Source organism: Mytilus galloprovincialis, chromosome 8 (genome assembly GCF_965363235.1).
Source record: "Mytilus galloprovincialis chromosome 8, xbMytGall1.hap1.1, whole genome shotgun sequence".
NCBI classification, from domain to species: Eukaryota; Metazoa; Mollusca; class Bivalvia; order Mytilida; family Mytilidae; genus Mytilus; species Mytilus galloprovincialis.
This window is the reverse complement of record NC_134845.1, coordinates 509,424-529,907: the sequence shown is the minus strand read 5'-3', so window position 1 is coordinate 529,907 and position 20,484 is coordinate 509,424. Positions and strand designations below refer to the sequence as shown.

The 20,484-nt window shown below is 31.3% G+C and overlaps 1 protein-coding gene across 1 annotated transcript in view; it reads left to right on the top strand.

Annotated features, from left to right (window-relative positions):
• LOC143084806 (protein Red-like) overlaps positions 1-20,484 on the top strand; it is a 31,458-nt gene that overhangs the window by 1,646 nt on the left and 9,328 nt on the right. Inside the window, exons 2-12 of the mRNA XM_076260860.1 lie at positions 560-632; positions 1,054-1,212; positions 6,385-6,444; positions 8,423-8,492; positions 10,001-10,098; positions 11,321-11,435; positions 11,946-12,016; positions 12,447-12,499; positions 13,679-13,842; positions 14,993-15,104; positions 15,455-15,503. Coding sequence (XP_076116975.1) covers positions 560-632; positions 1,054-1,212; positions 6,385-6,444; positions 8,423-8,492; positions 10,001-10,098; positions 11,321-11,435; positions 11,946-12,016; positions 12,447-12,499; positions 13,679-13,842; positions 14,993-15,104; positions 15,455-15,503 — 1,024 coding nt within the window. The remainder of the gene's footprint in view (positions 1-559; positions 633-1,053; positions 1,213-6,384; positions 6,445-8,422; positions 8,493-10,000; positions 10,099-11,320; positions 11,436-11,945; positions 12,017-12,446; positions 12,500-13,678; positions 13,843-14,992; positions 15,105-15,454; positions 15,504-20,484) is intronic.

Sequence of the window (20,484 nt, the reverse complement as noted above, 5' to 3'; positions counted from 1 at the left end):
AAAACACATGTTGTATGGAAAGCTTGTTCAATGACATAATAATTTTCCCTTATTGTTGAAATACTTGTCTTTGATGGATTAATGATAAAACAACATTTTCAATTTTGTTTTGATAAACAAGGATTTTCAATTTCCTTTATTATTTAATATATAGCCTAGGTGGTCAAGTGGTCTTGGGCACTGGACACTGAAAGTTGTGGGTACCAATTTTCATGGATTAAGGAAAAATTGTATAATTGTGGAAACTTGATTTCATGGTTTTGCCAAAGTCTGCTTGCAAGCATATAGCATGTATAGAAAATTTGTATTTTGTTGAACATTTCATTCATGGATCACCTTTGCCCACGAAATCCACGAAAATTGATATCCAATGTATAATAATGAATTCACGGTTACTAATTTTTAATACAGAAAATATTTCAACTTGAACTAAACAGATCTAGATATAACTTAAACTTTCAAATAAGATAAAAATTGCCTCTAGAAAATCATTTTAATGTTTGTATATTTTAGAAGCCTCTAGATAGTCTAAGATCATTTTAATGTTTGTATATTTTAGAAGGAGATTCTGAGGTTTTCTCAAATCCACTTCCTCCAGAAAATCATCACTATAGCGATGATGAGGATGAAGGGTAAGTTTTATATGATTTAAAATAACTTTTTATAGAAATAAACTCTCACTGTCATACCGATACATACTCCTAGTCCTATTAATAAGCTGTCAAAATTCTTTCATATATACTTACGACTATCAAGTTGCTATCAAATTATACTTGCCAGTCAAATAACAGTCACGTCATATCCAGATGATAACTGAAAAATAGTTCCTTATATTGTCATGATTGTCATTCGACAAATATGGTGAAATTCTGTCGAATAACTAGGAGATACCTTATTGTTCTACTTGACTAAAGAGATTTTCTGGTTTTTTTTTTATCGATTCTTATTTTTGTTTGATGTTTAAAACAAATATTAAATCAATTTTGATTATTATGTTAAGATACAGGGTTGGTAATATATATATTATAATTATATAATACAATGTATATTTAGACATCCACTGACCAATGATGACTTTAGGAAAATGATGATGACCCCTCGGGGGCCAGGACCAGCAGCAAAACAACAACATCATCATCAACAGAATCAACAACATCAGCAGCATTCATCTATTCCTAAGAAACACTCAAGTAGTAGTAGTAATACAATATTGTAAGTATTCAGGAACTATGACGATATTATTGGTATGTAAATAAGGATGTTGTATGATTGCCAATGAGGCAACTATCCCCAGAGTTAAAAAGAAGTGTTAGAGAGCAACTGCCACCGTTCCACAACATTAATCTGATCATAATAAAAACATCACCAGTACTCTATTGTAAGACCTCTGTAACTATGACAACAACATTAATCTGATCATAATAAAAACATCACCAGTACTCTATTGTAAGACCTCTGTAACTATGACAACAACATTAATCTGATCATAATAAAAACATCACCAGTACTCTATTGTAAGACCTCTGTAACTATGACAACAACATTAATCTGATCATAATAAAAACATCACCAGTACTCTATTGTAAGACCTCTGTAACTATGACAACAACATTAATCTGATCATAATAAAAACATCACCAGTACTCTATTGTAAGACCTCTGTAACTATGACAACAACATTAATCTGATCATAATAAAAACATCACCAGTACTTTATTGTAAGACCTCTGTAACTATGACAACAACATTAATCTGATCATAATAAAAACATCACCAGTACTCTATTGTAAGACCTCTGTAACTATGACAACAACATTAATCTGATCATAATAAAAACATCACCAGTACTCTATTGTAAGACCTCTGTAACTATGACAACAACATTAATCTGATCATAATAAAAACATCACCAGTACTCTATTGTAAGACCTCTGTAACTATGACAACAACATTAATCTGATCATAATAAAAACATCACCAGTACTTTATTGTAAGACCTCTGTAACTATGACAACAACATTAATCTGATCATAATAAAAACAGCATCATTACTCTATTGTAAGACCTCTGTAACTATGACAACAACAGTGATGTCGTTAGAAGCCGGCAGCCGGCGATTTTCGCCGGTTATTGTCCTTTTCCCGCCGGCTATTTTTGCAGGAGTAAAAAAAAAATAATAAGATAAAAAAGATAATCAGGTTAATATTAACAAATAATTGTTCAATGCATCAGCTTCCACGATTAAAGTCGCGATAAACAAGGATGTAAATCAGTGTTTACCTTTGACTAAATATAGTTCATGTAAATGCAGTCCGCTGATTGGTCGTCTATTTAAAGTCGGTAAGTATTGTATGTTTGCAAGGATAAAAAGAGAGACGTTCCGATGGACATTATGACCCTGTTTGGTTTTGGTTTCAAGAGAAGGAATAAGCCAAAGATGACAATAGCATGTTATGAAAATATATCAGTCAAATAAAAGAAAGTATAATATATATATAATGTTGTCAAGAATCTGGAAAACAGCACCTTTTGTAGTTCACATTTCAAAGCCCACGACCACGTGGTGTCCAGAGAATGAAGGTCAATAACGAAAGTAGAATATTGTCGACCACAAATAATTTTTAAAAATATCTTTAGTTCAAAAGGATTTTAGTTTACTGCTTACTGAACAGTTAACAAATAAGAAAAAATAAAACGACATAGCTTGACAACATGTTTGAAATACGTGTACAAGTCTTATGAGAAAAAAGGGGGTCATTTGTCACTAAGTACGTACGCAAATAAATCGATCAAGATATTTAATAAATTCGATTATTATTGAAATAAAATTATAATATTTCACCTATTATTTCACAGGCACTTGCCTGTGTATTATTTACATATATTCAAGAACAGACATCCCAGAAAAAAATCTAATATAGATTAGCCTTGCCAGGACTACGGATTCTCATTAAAAAAAAAAAATTCAAATCTTTTTGGGGAGAGCATACGATTTTATAAAATATAGCACCTCTAGCTGTAACAGTTTTAACTTTGAAATCGAAGCTCAAACTGACTACTAGTCAGTGAATATTGTTTTTAATTTTGTAAAAACAAAACCAACACTTTTTTAATATAAAATTAAAACAATGTTCTCAATGTCAGAATTACAATTTTCATTTAAAACTAAATTATTCAAGTGATAATTCAAACCAGAGACAATATGTTTCTATTCAAACTAAGATTTTTGGATTCTTTCAGTTCAAAAATATTTACTAGCAGTCAACCTGCAGGAAAATGCACAAAAATGTATATTGGTCCATCAAGATGATCAATGATGTGATCACATGTACAGAAAATTTACCCATCATGTTGCTAATTTTAGTTAATCATTTACATTATCTTCAGTAAAAAATGATGTTTTCAGAGGTCTGAATAAGGGTCTAGGACACCCCCAGAATGCAGGATTTTGCACCATTTTAAAAAAAAATCCTGGGGCCCTTGAGCGGGCCCCAGACCCCCGGCCGTAGTAGCGACGAGCAAGCAAATGTACTTGCCGCCTATTTTAGAAATTCAGCCTGCTTCTTCAAAAATTAGTGACATCACTGAACAACATTAATCTGATCATAATAAAAACAGCACCATTACTCTATTGTAAGACCTCTGTAACTATGACAACAACATTAATCTGATCATAATAAAAACAGCATCATTACTCTATTGTAAGACCTCTGTAACTATGACAACAACATTAATCTGATCATAATAAAAACATCACCAGTACTCTATTGTAAGACCTCTGTAACTATGACAACAACATTAATCTGATCATAATAAAAACATCACCAGTACTCTATTGTAAGACCTCTGTAACTATGACAACAACATTAATCTGATCATAATAAAAACATCACCATTACTCTATTGTAAGACCTCTGTAACTATGACAACAACATTAATCTGATCATAATAAAAACATCACCAGTACTCTATTGTAAGACCTCTGTAACTATGACAACAACATTAATCTGATCATAATAAAAACATCACCAGTACTCTATTGTAAGACCTTTGTAACTATGACAACAACATTAATCTGATCATAATAAAAACATCACCAGTACTCTATTGTAAGACCTCTGTTACTATGACAACAACATTAATCTGATCATAATAAAAACGTCACCAGTACTCTATTGTAAGACCTCTGTAACTATGACATCTGGTCTGAGAATACACTAGTAATAAAAACAGCACCAGTACTCTATTGTAAGACCTCTGTAACTATGACATCTGGTCTGAGATCACACTAGTAATATGATAAAAGCCACAAGAAGCTAAATACATGGTTATTGCATAGACTTGTTCATAGTGCTCTGAGCATTGTCTTTTTCAAAATCCTTGATCTACAAATGTACTGAGCCCATAATGATTCCATATCTACATATAATAATCAGCTGGCAGACATGTCACCAGTTAGAACTAGTTTTGTATTAGAAACTTTGTTGTGGAAGTTATAACCTCATCTTCTGTAGAACACCTGGACCTATTATTATTATCTATAATGTGAAATACCTGACTCCATACCAGCTCTTATTCTGATTGACCTAGGAAAACTTTTATATATGACAGCATGGGGAGTTGTGTATAGTCAAATGAACAAAATAATATTTGAAATTACGAATATCCCTTTTAAATAATAACTTGTGTGTGAATTCAAATTCTATAAAAGAGAGAAGTAAAACACCAATGAGACATCCAAACTTACACATTGTTATAAGTCAAAAACAAACTTACACATTGTTATAAGTCAAAAACAAACTTACACATTGTTATAAGTCAAAAACAAACTTACACATTGTTATAAGTCAAAAACAAACGTACACATTGTTATAATTTAAAAACAAACGTACACATTGTTATAAGTCAAAAACAAACGTACACATTGTTATAAGTCAAAAACAAACTTACACATTGTTATAAGTCAAAAACAAACTTACACATTGTTATAAGTCAAAAACAAACTTACACATTGTTATAAGTCAAAAACAAACTTACACATTGTTATAAGTCAAAAACAAACTTACACATTGTTATAAGACAAAAACAAAAGTACACATTGTTATAAGTCAAAAACAAACTTACACATTGTTATAAGGGACAAAAATACACATTGTTATAAGTCAAAAACAAACTTACACATTGTTATAAGACAAAAACAAACGTACACATTGTTATAAATCAAAAACAAACTTACACATTGTTATAAGGGACAAAAACAAACTGAAAAGACAAGGACAAAATCAAACTGAAAAGGCGGGGACAAAAACAAACTGAAAAGGCAGGGTAAAAAACACAACTGAAAAGGCAGGGAAAAAAACAAACTGAAAAGGCAGGGTCAAAAACTAACTGAAAAGGCAGGGACAAAAACAAACAGAAAAGGCAAGGACAGAAACAAACTGAAAAGGCAGGGTAAAAAACACAACTGAAAAGGCAGGGGCAAAAACTAAGTGAAAAGGCAGGGGCAAAAACAAACTTAAAAGGCAGGGACAAAAACAAACTGAAAAGGCAGGGACATAAACAAACTGAAAAGGCAGGGACAAAAACAAACTGAAAAGGCAGGGACATAAACAAACTGAAAAGACAGGGACAAAAACAAAAACAAACTGAAAAGGCAGGGTAAAAAACACAACTGAAAAGGCAGGGGCAAAAACTAAGTGAAAAGGCAGGGACAAAAACAAACTGAAAAGGCAGGGACAAAAACAAACTGAAAAGGCAGGGACAAAAACAAACTGAAAAGGCAGGGACAAAAACAAACTGAAAAGACAGGGACAAAAACAAACACAAACTGAAAAGGCAGGGACAAAAACAAACTGAAAAGGCAGGGGCAAACACAAACTGAAAAGGCAGGGACAAAAACAAACTGAAAAGGCAGGGACAAAAACAAACTGAAAAGACAGGGACAAAAACAAACTGAAAAGACAGGAGCAAAAACAAACTGAAAAGGCAGGGACAAAAACAAACTGAAAAGGCAGGGACAAAAACAAACTGAAAAGGCAGGGACATAAACAAACTGAAAAGGCAGGGACAAAAACAAACAGAAAAGGCAGGGACAAAAACAAACTGAAAAGGCAGGGACAAAAACAAACTGAAAGGGCAGGGACATAAACAATAAATGACAAACAGCAATGCACTGAATGCCATAAAGATTTGTCTGAAAATTATACTTAAATTGTTTTGTTCCATTATTCAACAGAATATGTGATTCAAAAACAACCATGAATACAGTTTAATCTTAAGATATAGAAACCATTGTTAACCAAACAACCCTATTTCTCTGGGCTTTTAGTATAATTTTTGATTTCCTGATATTTTTTACCGATACTCATTAAATTTCTTTTCCAGAGAATTACCCAAAGACAATGAGGACGATGATGCAGGCACCAGAAGAAGGAAAAAGAAAATGTAATTTTCACCACTAGTTAATTAACACCTAATAAGAAAATTTATTTTATGATTATCTAAAATATATTTGAGGTGATGTTTTGTACCATGATTTGTCAGTCATATAGAATTGATATTGTACTGATGAAATATGGACACCACATATGTTTCTCATTTAAATCCTGTAGGGAAGAAAATTTGTCTTCTCTTACATTCTAACTGCATTTGACATGCATTATGTTTGAAGATCATATGCTTCTATAAGGCAAATAGTATGGCACCAGAGCAAATCTTAATTTTGATTGGTCAATTTTCCAGTTTATATCACAGGATAAAATGTATTTTGACTTACATCACTTTGTTGTCACTGTTAGCACAGTGCATCATCAGTACACCAGATATAGGTACTAACCAAGCGGGCATGATTGATTTTGACCTTACACGGTAACGAAAATCTTTGTTTTGCTTAAACAATATTCAATGTACATTTCTCAACATTTGAAATTCCTGCTCCTAAATAATTTTTCGCATTGATTTTTTCCTCTTTATAAAACAACTTTGATATTCTAGTAAGAACAATTAACTTGTACAGTCGCAAATAGTTGTGAATGTCAACACCAATTTTCAATTTCGATACAGTTGTTGAGACATTTACATGTTTTATCTGAAAGAAACCCAATACAGGGCAAAAGTAATAGTTACCAATCATAAATCTACCTGTGAATACTCATTCCTAGAAACTTTTTGGGTAATAAACGAGCATGAAAATAAAGTTTTTGTGTACGGTGTACAACAACTTTACTATGCACCATACATAAGGATTAATGTGGGCAGCCAAACACCGTACACAACGCTTCTTTAGGGATAAAATATCGAAAAATAAAATATGTATGAAAGATTTCAATGCCAATTATTGAAACAGCTATACTTATTACACACACACATTGACCTTCTATCAGAAAAAGAAAAAGAGTTGCAATGAATATAGAATTATATCGAATGAGACGAGGGCCAACTTCTTTTACAAGTATTTGCACATGCTTTTAGTAATCCCTCTTGTTTTTGGAAAATAATGAGACATCTCTAATCATCAACCTACGACCATATCATTTCTCAAAACAGCAATTATGTTTAGGTTGAAGTACACATTGATACTATGTGAACAAAACATAGATTTTTCGTTACCGTTTAAGATAAAAAAATCGCTCACGCCCGCTTGGTTAGTACCTATATCCGCTATAAGATGATACACAGTGGTTAGATCCTCTTCAAATTGGAATGAATAACCTAGAATGAATCTTAAATATTGAACATTTTTTTCAGGAGGAAGACTTTTAAAATTATCCTTTATTTTTTGCCAATTTTTCTTTTTCTGTCTTATATTGTATCACGTCCACAAAAAAAATGGTGGGGTGGGGGAGGGGGGGGGTTTCAATTCGCAACAGCATAGTGTATTGCACATAAGTAACAAAAAAAGGGGGTAATTTTTTTTTTTTGGGGGGGGGGGGGGTCAATTCCCAACAGCAAAGTGTATTGCACAAAAGCAAAAAATTGAATATAAATTCAAATCATATAACCAATTCTAAGTTCTTTAACTACAGTTTTATTTTGTGTCAGAAACCTATTTTGTGTGAAATATTAAATTACAATCCAAATTCAGATCTGTATCCAGGGCAAATTTTGTGTCCATTTTTGCCCCAACTGTTCAGAGTTGGACCTCTGCAGTTGTATTCAGCTGCACTCGGTGAAGCAATTTATTTGGGGGTTAAGTCAACTTAAGATTGGACAATATTTTCATAGTTTAACACCTATATTAAGGTTTATTCCAGAAATCTTAGTATCCTAGGTATTCAAATTACAAAAAATTTGTATGTGTTTAACCATTCTTGACTAAGAAACTGTTATATTGAAACTTAAGTTGCAGAAACGATTTTTCCACTATTAGTTCAGTGGATTGAGTCTTGAATTTTACTAAACACAATATTTTATTCCATTACAGTTACTATGCTAAACTTAAACGAATGGAAGAAGAGAAACAAAAGGAACTTGAAGAGAAATACAGAGATAGGGTAAGGTTGCCAATAGTTACGGGAAATAAAGTACAGAGATAGGGTAAGGTTGCCAATAGTTACGGGAAATAAAGTACAGAGATAGGGTAAGGTTGCCAATAATTACGGGAAATAAAGTACAGATAGGGTAAGGTTGCCAATAGTTACGGGAAATAAAGTACAGAGATAGGGTAAGGTTGCCAATAGTTACGGGAAATAAAGTACAGAGATAGGGTAAGGTTGCCAATAGTTACGGGAAATAAAGTACAGAGATAGGGTAAGGTTGCCAATAGTTACGGGAAATAAAGTACAGAGATAGGGTAAGGTTGCCAATAGTTACGGGAAATAAAGTACAGATAGGGTAAGGTTGCCAATAGTTACGGGAAATAAAGTACAGAGATAGGGTAAGGTTGCCAATAGTTACGGGAAATAAAGTACAGAGATAGGGTAAGGTTGCCAATAGTTACGGGAAATAAAGTACAGATATGGTAAGGTTGCCAATAGTTACGGGAAATAAAGTACAGAGATAGGGTAAGGTTGCCAATAGTTACAGGAAATAAAGTACAGAGATAGGGTAAGGTTGCCAATAGTTACGGGAAATAAAGTACAGAGATAGGGTAAGGTTGCCAATAGTTACGGGAAATAAATATGAACAATATGTATAACTGAAATATTCACATGCAACAGAGCTTTATTCTGACATTTTCTTATATACCAAAATGCAGCCTTCAAGCCAAACTGAATTCTATATTTGAAATAACTTTACTTTAATTGAAACATTTAAATATGACTAAAAGAATTAATAGAGTTACAAGTACCTGTAGCGGCAAATCTCATTGTCCGCCCTTCCTGATATTATATTGACCAGTGACTAACTCGAAAAGCACATATATTATATGGTAAGTTTTGCCATGCTTTGGGTTCATGTATAACTCATACTATTTGAATATAAATATATTTCATTTAAATAATAATAAAGAATCGCTTTAAGCCTTTAACATTCCTATCGTACTAATATAAATATTCAGTATGTAAAGCCACACATAGCGTACAAAGCTCTAGACCGACCGTGCAAGAGCTGTATAGCCAGTCAAGGTCCTTAAAAACTTCCGTTTGTTGTCAAAGTTATAATTCGTTTCAAAATACTCAGCACAAAACATTTGTGGTCAATCGTCAAGAAACATGAATATGAAATATGAATGTGAAACATATAACACTGAAAAAACAAATAACATAATGTGTTTAATAAATTGAACAAAATGGATACATATATCCAGTGACAATAAGGTTACCATTAGTTATAAGAAGTACAGAGATAGGGTAAGGTTACCATTAGTCTCAAGAAATAAAGTACACCTATAGGAATGCTTGAGTATTGTAATGTTCTACAGTAATAAGAAAATGGCACACAAAATAAGATTTCTTTAAAAGATATTAGTTTATTGTAGTAATTTTGTGCTGAATGAAATTGTAGTCATGAATGATGTGATGATCAGAAACATGATGTTATATTTTTCATATTATTTCAGGCACGAGAAAGACGTGATGGTCATAACAAAGATTATGAAGAAACGGAAATTGTTAGTACTACAGCTGATTACAGAGCTGTTGCTCCAGATGTTAAAGCGTAAGTCTATTTATAGTCCAGACGTGAACACATAAGTCTATTCGTAGTCCCTTTGCTCCAGATGTTAAAGCGTAATTTTATTTATAGTCCCTTTGCTCCAGATGTTAAAGGTGTAAGTCTATTTATAGTCCCTTTGGGCCAGATGTTAAAGTGTAAGTCTATTTGCAAGTGAGTAATTCACCTTATTGAAACCATATATAAGTCTATTCGTAGTCCCTTTGCTCCAGATGTTAAAGCGTAACTTTGTTTATAGTTCCGTTGGTCCAGATGTTAAAGTGTAAGTCTATTTATAGTCCCTTTGGTCCAGATGTTAAAGCGTAAATCTATTTATAGTCCCTTTGGGCCAGATGTTAAAGTGTAAGTCTATTTACAAGTGAGTAATTCACCTTATTGAAACCATATTCATGTAAACTTCAATTTAACCCCTTAGTTAGAGATGCATTATGCATGAATGATGCGTGTTCAGTTATTTAAAAGAAAACAATGTAAACATTGAAAGTGAAACAGAGGTAAATTATTTGATTGACTGATTTAAGGGGGCTCGCGGGTATAAATCAAATTTTTTGTTCAATATAGGATTTCGCTATATTTTTTCATAAATGCACTTTATCATATACTCAAAAGAAAAATGAAATAAAAAAATGGGGTCACCGTTCATTTTAGCTCACATTCTGCCTCTGAAAGAAGCATACAAGTTATCAATGTCCATTTTTTCTGTTAAACTAATAGGTGAAATAGAAGTGATATCGAAATAAAAAAAGAACTAAATTACAGAAATCGCTTAAATTTTACAATTGTTTAGTTTATGTACAGCTGATTTGAAAACAATAATAAAAAAATATAGGTTACCGATGAGTTAAAAAAGATATTTCAATTTTGTCATTTTTGCATCAAAGGGAGATAATTCTTTTACAGATAAAATCAATTTTTCTTTTTAACCTATAATTTGAAATCAAACAGACATAGAAAAATCAAATTGCAAGAGGTTGCTATCTATTTACATTTATGTTTATGTTTGTATCGTGTCATATGACCATTAGTAGAGTCAGAAGGGCATCTTGATAGTTAGTTACATGTAGATGGTGTCAGGACTAACATACACACAAAATTCTGATATCTAGTATGTGCATTGTTAACTGTTTATTTAATACTCATCATAATTTGGATATGTTATACATCAAAATGTCTATTGTCTTTTGATTGACTTTGTTTTGATTGACAGAGGAGAAAACTATGCTGAAAGAAGAAAACAAGTTATCCAGGAATCCAAGTATCTTGGTGGTGATATGGAACATACCCATTTGGTCAAAGGTTTAGATTTTGCTTTACTAGAAAAGGTATGTATTTAGCTATCCTACTTTAAAGTTCACCTGGCACAAAGGGCTAAGTGATCTTTTCTTATCACTTGGAGTCCAACATCCATTAACTTTAACAAAAATCATTCCTCTGAAACTACAAGGCCAAATTTAACCAAACTTGGCCTATATCACAATTGGAGTATATAGTTTTAAAAAAAAAGTGTTCCATGACGCAATCTGCCAATCTAGATTGTTGACATGGCTGAAATAAAATATAGGGGCAAAATGCAAGTTTTGTCTATTACATGTATTATGAAAATTGCTATAAATAGAGAACATTTGGCAGGCAAAATGTTTAAATGATGAGCTCTACTTATTGCACTTCAATCAGAACTGTCAGAGGACTTCTCAAAAAAGTTATTGCCTCAGGTATTATTTTTTTATCTAATTTTCCATGACAACTGATACAGCTTCAAAAAATTTATTTTTCAGTTGAAATTAAGCAATTTCTTAACCTTTAATATTATTCATAACACATTAATTTTGTAGGTTCGTGCAGAAATCAGCAATAAAGAAAAAGAAGACGAAGAAGCGATGGAAACAGCTGTAACTCAGAAAAAGTAAGGTTTAATATACAGAAAATAATATCCTGTTTTTCCAAGGGAAATAACATATCTGTTATTTTAACAACGACTGTCTTGTTAAGATGAGGTAAAATAAAGAGAAATAATTTTTATATTAAGGTTGTACCAAACATCTTGACTAAAATTATTTTGGCTCTTTTAATTTTATAAAATTTTGACAAAATATTAACTTTGATTGTCAGACTCTTTGACAAAAAGATAAAAAAAAAAAATCAAAAAAATTGAACCAAACACTTTTTTTTTATCAGAAAAAAATTGACAAAGACTAATTTTGATCCTTGACAAGCTTAATATATATCCTTAACAATAGCATTCTCTATACAAAAGTTCAGTTTTAAACCATTCATATATCACTAGATAATTATTTCTTACTATTGAATTAAAATTTGATTTTGTATTACAACAGGGAAGAGAAACCAGAGGAAACAGGACCAAAAATAGAATTCAGGACTAAAATGGGTAAGAATATACACATATACATTATTCTGGACCAAAAATAGAATTTAGGACTACCTTGGGTAAGAAAATACACATATACATTATACTGGACCTTAAATAGAATTCAGGACTACAATGGGTAAGAAAATACACATATACATTATACTGGACCTTAAATAGAATTCAGGACTAAAATGGGTAAGAAAATACACATATACATTATACTGGACCTCAAATAGAATTCAGGACTACCATGGGTACGAAAATACACATATACATTATACTGGACCTAAAATAGAATTCAGGACTAAAATGGGTAAGAAAATACACATATGCATTATACTGGAACTTAAATAGAATTCAGGACTACCATGGGTAAGAAAATACACATTAAAAATCAAATTAAGGACTAAAATGGATAAAAAAGCCACTGAAAAAATACACATGACCTTGAATAAAGATCACTTCTTAGATAGATAAGAAGAAACACTTGAAAACCTAAGTGTTATGTTAACCAAACAGGCTTATGGCATAACCAGTTAGCCTGGTATCTTTGATGAGTTTACTGGGTCTGTGTCACTGCTGGTGAATATTATCGTCCCTTGGTGTATCACCAGCCCAGGTGGTCTGTGTCACTGCTGGTGAATATTATCGTCCCTTGGTGTATCACCAGCCCAGGGTCTGTGTCACTGCTGGTGAATATTATCTCCCTTGGTGTATCACCAGCCCAGGGTCTGTGTCACTGCTGGTGAATATTATCGTCCCTTGGTGTATCACCAGCCCAGGGTCTGTGTCACTGCTGGTGAATATTATCGTCCCTTGGTGTATCACCAGCCCAGGGTCTGTGTCACTGCTGGTGAATATTATCGTCCCTTGGTGAATCACCAGCCCAGGAATCAAAACATGACTAATAAATAAAATTCAAGTCTTAAATGGATAAGAAGAAATACTTAAAGGTACAGACAAAAAAAATCACTAAATTATAAGAAATTGGATAAGATAGATCTGATAGAGTATATATGATTTGGTTTGCAAGGTGATTATCATGAAACATTGTCTTAATAGTAGTACACTATAGACTTTGATTTTATAAACAATGCTACCCTTCTCCATATATTGCATGTCAAAAACACAATGCAGTTTGGACTCGTGGTATAATAACATCTGTGGAAATACATAATTTGTTTGTTTACATTTCAGCAAGGAACATCTACAAAACTTTATTTCAATCCAGACTCCCGGAGAGGAATGAGTTATTTTTACCTAAACGTATGGCCTATGTTGTTGACCTTGAAGATGAGTACGCTGACAGTGATGTTCCAACCACCATCATCAGGAGTAAAGCAGACTGTCCTACGGTTGATGTAAGAATCATGAAAGGCCATCAGCTTGAGGGCAGATAGTGATGATCTTACATGCATTACAACATTTGTTCTCATTTAAGTTGGCCTCAACCAAATATTATAAAACTTATACACAATGCTTATTACCATAAAACAAATCAGGTTTTAATATGGCATCACTTTCAGCTTACCGTTATAATTGGAAAATTTGTTTAATTAGCCATTTAAACATTTTTTAGCTCACCTGTCCCGAAGAGCCAAGTGAGTTATTCTCATCACTTGGCGTCCATCGTTTGTCGTTGTCGTTATCTTTTTACATTTTGAACTTCTTCTAGAGAACCACTGAATGGAATGGAACCAAATATGGCATCCAAGATGGCCACCACCAGGGGACTTAGCTTTACATAGAACCCTAAGGGAAATACATACAAATGTCTTCTTTTAGAGAACCACTGAATGGAATCAAACCAAACATAGAATGAATGTTCCTGACTAGGTGCTGACCAAGTTTTGTTACTTTGTTGCCGATCCATCATCCAAGATGGCCGCTAGCAGGGGACTTAGTTTAACAAAGCACCCTATGGGAAAATCAAATACATACAAATGTCTTCTTTTAGAGAACCACTGAATGGAATGAAAGCAAGTATGGCAATATTAAATAAAATTTGGCCTCAAACATTATTATAAGGATTTTTATCTTTTTTTATATTATTTCAAAAAAAAGTAGAGTCAGGTGAGCGACACAAGCTCTTGAGAGCCTCTAGTTAGTTTGCCTCAACCAAATGTTGTGAAACGTATGCACAATGATATTGCCACCAAATACAAATCAATTTTAAATGGTGACACTTTCACCATTCTCCAATATTATGTCCATAGGCGTATCGAGGGGGGCCTGAAGAGCCCTATCCCCCCACTCCTTTTGTGAGAAAAATTTGATTGATTATACAATGTATAGGGAATTAATGAAGCTTGACTGGAGTGGGCCCCTCTTAGGCCAGTCAGTGGTCCCCCCTTAATAAAAAGTTCTGGATCCGACACTGATGTTCTTTAATAAATGGAAAAAATGCTGAATTTGCTGTTACTTTTATTTTAATTCTGTTTTATGATTTAAGTCTCAGACAACTTACTACAAAGTTAATAAAATGTGTATTGGTTGACCTTTCTATTTCAGTCTACAACAACATTAACCACAAATGACATTGTCATCAATAAATTAACACAGATTTTGTCATACCTCAGACAGGGAAGGAGGGAAAGTAAAAAACTGAAAAAGAAGGAGAAAGGTAGGTGGAGAAAGAACAGAATTAGAATATTTATGGTTGGAATACAACATTAGAATAGAAAGATATAAAAACATTCATAAATGGATTTAGACTGAAAGTAATAAACTAATATTGAGTAATAAATGAAGAAAAAGATAATTTTAAAGAAGATGAGGGGAATTCTAAAAAAAGAAAGAAAAAAAAAGATATTAAATATTAATAATATTATCTTGATAAATTCCTTCAGGGTGTTGATGTTTTAGAATGGCCTCTTGTCAATGTTGTTCAGCACTTAGCAAGATATAAGGATTTTGGTAACATATGTCTTTATTTGTAAGATTTTGTAAATAATCAACTTAATTAAATTGTAGGTAAACTGAAAGAAGAAGAGAAAGCCAAGTTAACAGGAGGTGATGACAAGTAAGTTAACTACATATCAACATTTAACAGAGGGTGATGACAAGTAAGTTAACTACATATCAACATTTAACAGGGGGTGATGACAAGTAAGTTAACTACATATCAACATTTAACAGGGGGTGATGACAAGTAAGTTAACTACATATCAACATTTAACAGAGGGTGATGACAAGTAAGTTAACTACATATCAACATTTAACAGAGGGTGATGACAAGTAAGTTAACTACATATCAACATTTAACAGGGGGTGATGACAAGTAAGTTAACTAAATATCAACATTTAACAGAGGGTGATGACAAGTAAGTTAACTACATATCAACATTTAACAGAGGGTGATGACATGTAAGTTAACTAAATATCAACATTTAACAAGGGGTGATGACAAATAAGTTAACTACATATCAACATGTTTTAGTATCTACAATGACATTGTATTCTCTGTTTTAGTATCTACAATGACATTGTATTCTCTGTTTTAGTATCTACAATGACATTGTATTCTCTGTTTTAGTATCTACAATGACATTGTATTCTCTGTTTTAGTATCTATAATGACATTGTATTCTCTGTTTTAGTATCTACAAGGACATTGTATTCTCTGTTTTAGTATCTACAATGACATTGTATTCTCTGTTTTAGTATCTACAAGGAAATTGTATTCTCTGTTTTAGTATCTACAATGACATTGTATTCTCTGTTTTAGTATCTACAAGGAAATTGTATTCTCTGTTTTAGTATCTACAATGACATTGTATTCTCTGTTTTAGTATCTACTCTGTTTTAGTATCTACAAGGAAATTGTTTTCTCTGTTTTAGTATCTATAATGACATTGTATATTCTCTGTTTTAGTATCTATAATGACATTGTATTCTCTGTTTTAGTATCTATAATGACATAGTATTCTCTGTTTTAGTATCTATAATGACATTGTATTCTCTGTTTTAGTATCTACAATGACATTGTATTCTCTGTTTTAGTATCTATAATGACATTGTATTCCCTGTTTTAGTATCTATAATGACATTGTATTCTCTGTTTTAGTATCTATAATGACATTGTATTCTCTGTTATAGTATCTATAATGACATTGTATTCTCTGTTTTAGTATCTATAATGACATTGTATTCTCTGTTTTAGTATCTATAATGACATTGTATATTCTCTGTTTTAGTATCTACAATGACATTGTATTCTCTGTTTTAGTATCTACAATGACATTGTATTCCCTGTTTTAGTATCTATAATGACATTGTATTCTCTGTTTTAGTATCTATAATGACATTGTATATTCTCTGTTTTAGTATCTACAATGACATTGTATTCTCTGTTTTAGTATCTATAATGACATTGTATTCTCTGTTTTAGTATCTACAATGACATTGTATTCTCTGTTTTAGTATCTACAATGACATTGTATTCTCTGTTTTAGTATCTATAATGACATTGTATTCTCTGTTTTAGTATCTACAATGACATTGTATTCTCTGTTTTAGTATGTACAATGACATTGTATTCTCTGTTTTAGTATGTACAATGACATTGTATTCTCTGTTTTAGTATCTACAATGACATTGTATTCTCTGTTTTAGTATCTACAATGACATTGTATTCTCTGTTTTAGTATCTACAATGACATTGTATTCTCTGTTTTAGTATCTACAATGACATTGTATTCTCTGTTTTAGTATCTATAATGTCATTGTATTCTCTGTTTTAGTATGTACAATGACATTGTATTCTCTGTTTTAGTATGTACAATGACATTGTATTCTCTGTTTTAGTATCTACAATGACATTGTATTCTCTGTTTTAGTATCTACTCTGTTTTAGTATCTACAAGGAAATTGTATTCTCTGTTTTAGTATCTATAATGACATTGTATATTCTCTGTTTTAGTATCTATAATGACATTGTATTCTCTGTTTTAGTATCTATAATGACATAGTATTCTCTGTTTTAGTCTCTATAATGACATTGTATTCTCTGTTTTAGTATCTACAATGACATTGTATTCTCTGTTTTAGTATCTATAATGACATTGTATTCCCTGTTTTAGTATCTATAATGACATTGTATTCTCTGTTTTAGTATCTATAATGACATTGTATTCTCTGTTATAGTATCTATAATGACATTGTATTCTCTGTTTTAGTATCTATAATGACATTGTATATTCTCTGTTTTAGTATCTACAATGACATTGTATTCTCTGTTTTAGTATCTACAATGACATTGTATTCCCTGTTTTAGTATCTCTAATGACATTGTATTCTCTGTTTTAGTATCTATAATGACATTGTATATTCTCTGTTTTAGTATCTACAATGACATTGTATTCTCTATTGTATTCTCTGTTTTAGTATCTACAATGACATTGTATTCTCTGTTTTAGTATCTATAATGACATTGTATTCTCTGTTTTAGTATCTACAATGACATTGTATTCTCTGTTTTAGTATCTATAATGACATTGTATTCTCTGTTTTAGTATCTACAATGACATTGTATTCTCTGTTTTAGTATCTACAATGACATTGTATTCTCTGTTTTAGTATCTACAATGACATTGTATTCTCTGTTTTAGTATCTATAATGACATTGTATTCTCTGTTATAGTATCTACAATGACATTGTATTCTCTGTTTTAGTATCTATAATGACATTGTATTCTCTGTTATAGTATCTATAATGACATTGTATTCTCTGTTTTAGTATCTATAATGACATTGTATTCTCTGTTTTAGTATCTATAATGACATTGTATATTCTCTGTTTTAGTATCTACAATGACATTGTATTCTCTGTTTTAGTATCTACAATGACATTGTATTCCCTGTTTTAGTATCTATAATGACATTGTATTCTCTGTTTTAGTATCTATAATGACATTGTATATTCTCTGTTTTAGTATCTACAATGACATTGTATTCTCTGTTTTAGTATCTATAATGACATTGTATTCTCTGTTTTAGTATCTACAATGACATTGTATTCTCTGTTTTAGTATCTACAATGACATTGTATTCTCTGTTTTAGTATCTACAATGACATTGTATATTCTCTGTTTTAGTATCTACAATGACATTGTATTCTCTGTTTTAGTATCTATAATGACATTGTATTCCCTGTTTTAGTATCTATAATGACATTGTATTCTCTGTTTTAGTATCTACAATGACATTGTATTCTCTGTTTTAGTATCTACAAGGAAATTGTATTCCCTGTTTTAGTATCTACAATGACATTGTATTCTCTGTTTTAGTATCTATAACGACATTGTATTATCTGTTTTAGTATCTACAATGACATTGTATATTCTCTGTTTTAGTATCTACAATGACATTGTATATTCTCTGTTTTAGTATCTAAAATGACATTGTATTCTCTGTTTTAGTATCTATAATGACATTGTATTCTCTGTTTTAGTATCTACAATGACATTGTATTCTCTGTTTTAGTATCTATAATGACATTGTATTCCCTGTTTTAGTATCTACAATGACATTGTATTCTCTGTTTTAGTATCTATAATGACATTGTATTCTCTGTTTTAGTATCTATAATGACATTGTATTCTCTGTTTTAGTATCTACAATGACATTGTATTCTCTGTTTTAGTATCTACAATGACATTGTATATTCTCTGTTTTAGTATCTAAAATGACATTGTATTCTCTGTTTTAGTATCTATAATGACATTGTATTCTCTGTTTTAGTATCTACAATGACATTGTATTCTCTGTTTTAGTATCTATAATGACATTGTATTCCCTGTTTTAGTATCTACAATGACATTGTATTCTCTGTTTTAGTATCTATAATGACATTGTATTCTCTGTTTTAGTATCTATAATGACATTGTATTCTCTGTTTTAGTATCTACAAGGACATTGTATTCTCTGTTTTAGTATCTACAAGGACATTGTATTCTCTGTTTTAGCATCTACAAGGACATTGTATTCTCTGTTTTAGCATCTACAAGGACATTGTATTCTCTGTTTTAGTATCTACAAGGACATTGTATTCTCTGTTTTAGTATCTACAAGGACATTGTATTCTCTATTTTAGTATCTATAATGACATTGTATTCTCTGTTTTAGTATCTATAATGACATTGTATTCTCTGTTTTAGTATCTATAATGACATTGTATTCTCTATTTTAGTATCTACAATGACATTGTATTCTCTGTTTTAGTATCTACAATGACATTGTATTCTCTGTTTTAGTATCTATAATGACATTGTATATTCTCTGTTTTAGTATCTATAATGACATTGTATTCTCTGTTTTAGTATCTACAATGACATTGTATTCTCTGTTTTAGTATCTACAATGACATTGTATTCTCTGTTTTAGTATCTACAATGACATTGTATTCTCTGTTTTAGTATCTACAAGGACATTGTATTTTCTGTTTTAGTATCTACAAGGACATTGTATTCTCTGTTTTAGTATCTACAAGGAAATTGTATTCTCTATTTTAGTATCTATAATGACATTGTATTCTCTGTTTTAGTATCTATAATGACATTGTATTCTCTGTTTTAGTATCTATAATGACATTGTATTCTCTGTTTTAGTATCTACAATGACATTGTATATTCTCTGTTTTAGTATCGACAATGACATTGTATTCTCTGTTTTAGTATCTATAATGACATTGTATTCTCTGTTTTAGTATCTACAATGACATTGTATTCTCTGTTTTAGTATCTATAATGACATTGTATTCTCTGTTTTAGTATCTACAATGACATTGTATTCTCTGTTTTAGTATCTACAATGACATTGTATTCTCTGTTTTAGTATCTATAATGACATTGTATTCCCTGTTTTAGTATCTACAATGACATTGTATTCTCTGTTTTAGTATCTACAAGGAAATTGTATTCCCTGTTTTAGTATCTACAATGACATTGTATTCTCTGTTTTAGTATCTATAATGACATTGTATTATCTGTTTTAGTATCTACAAT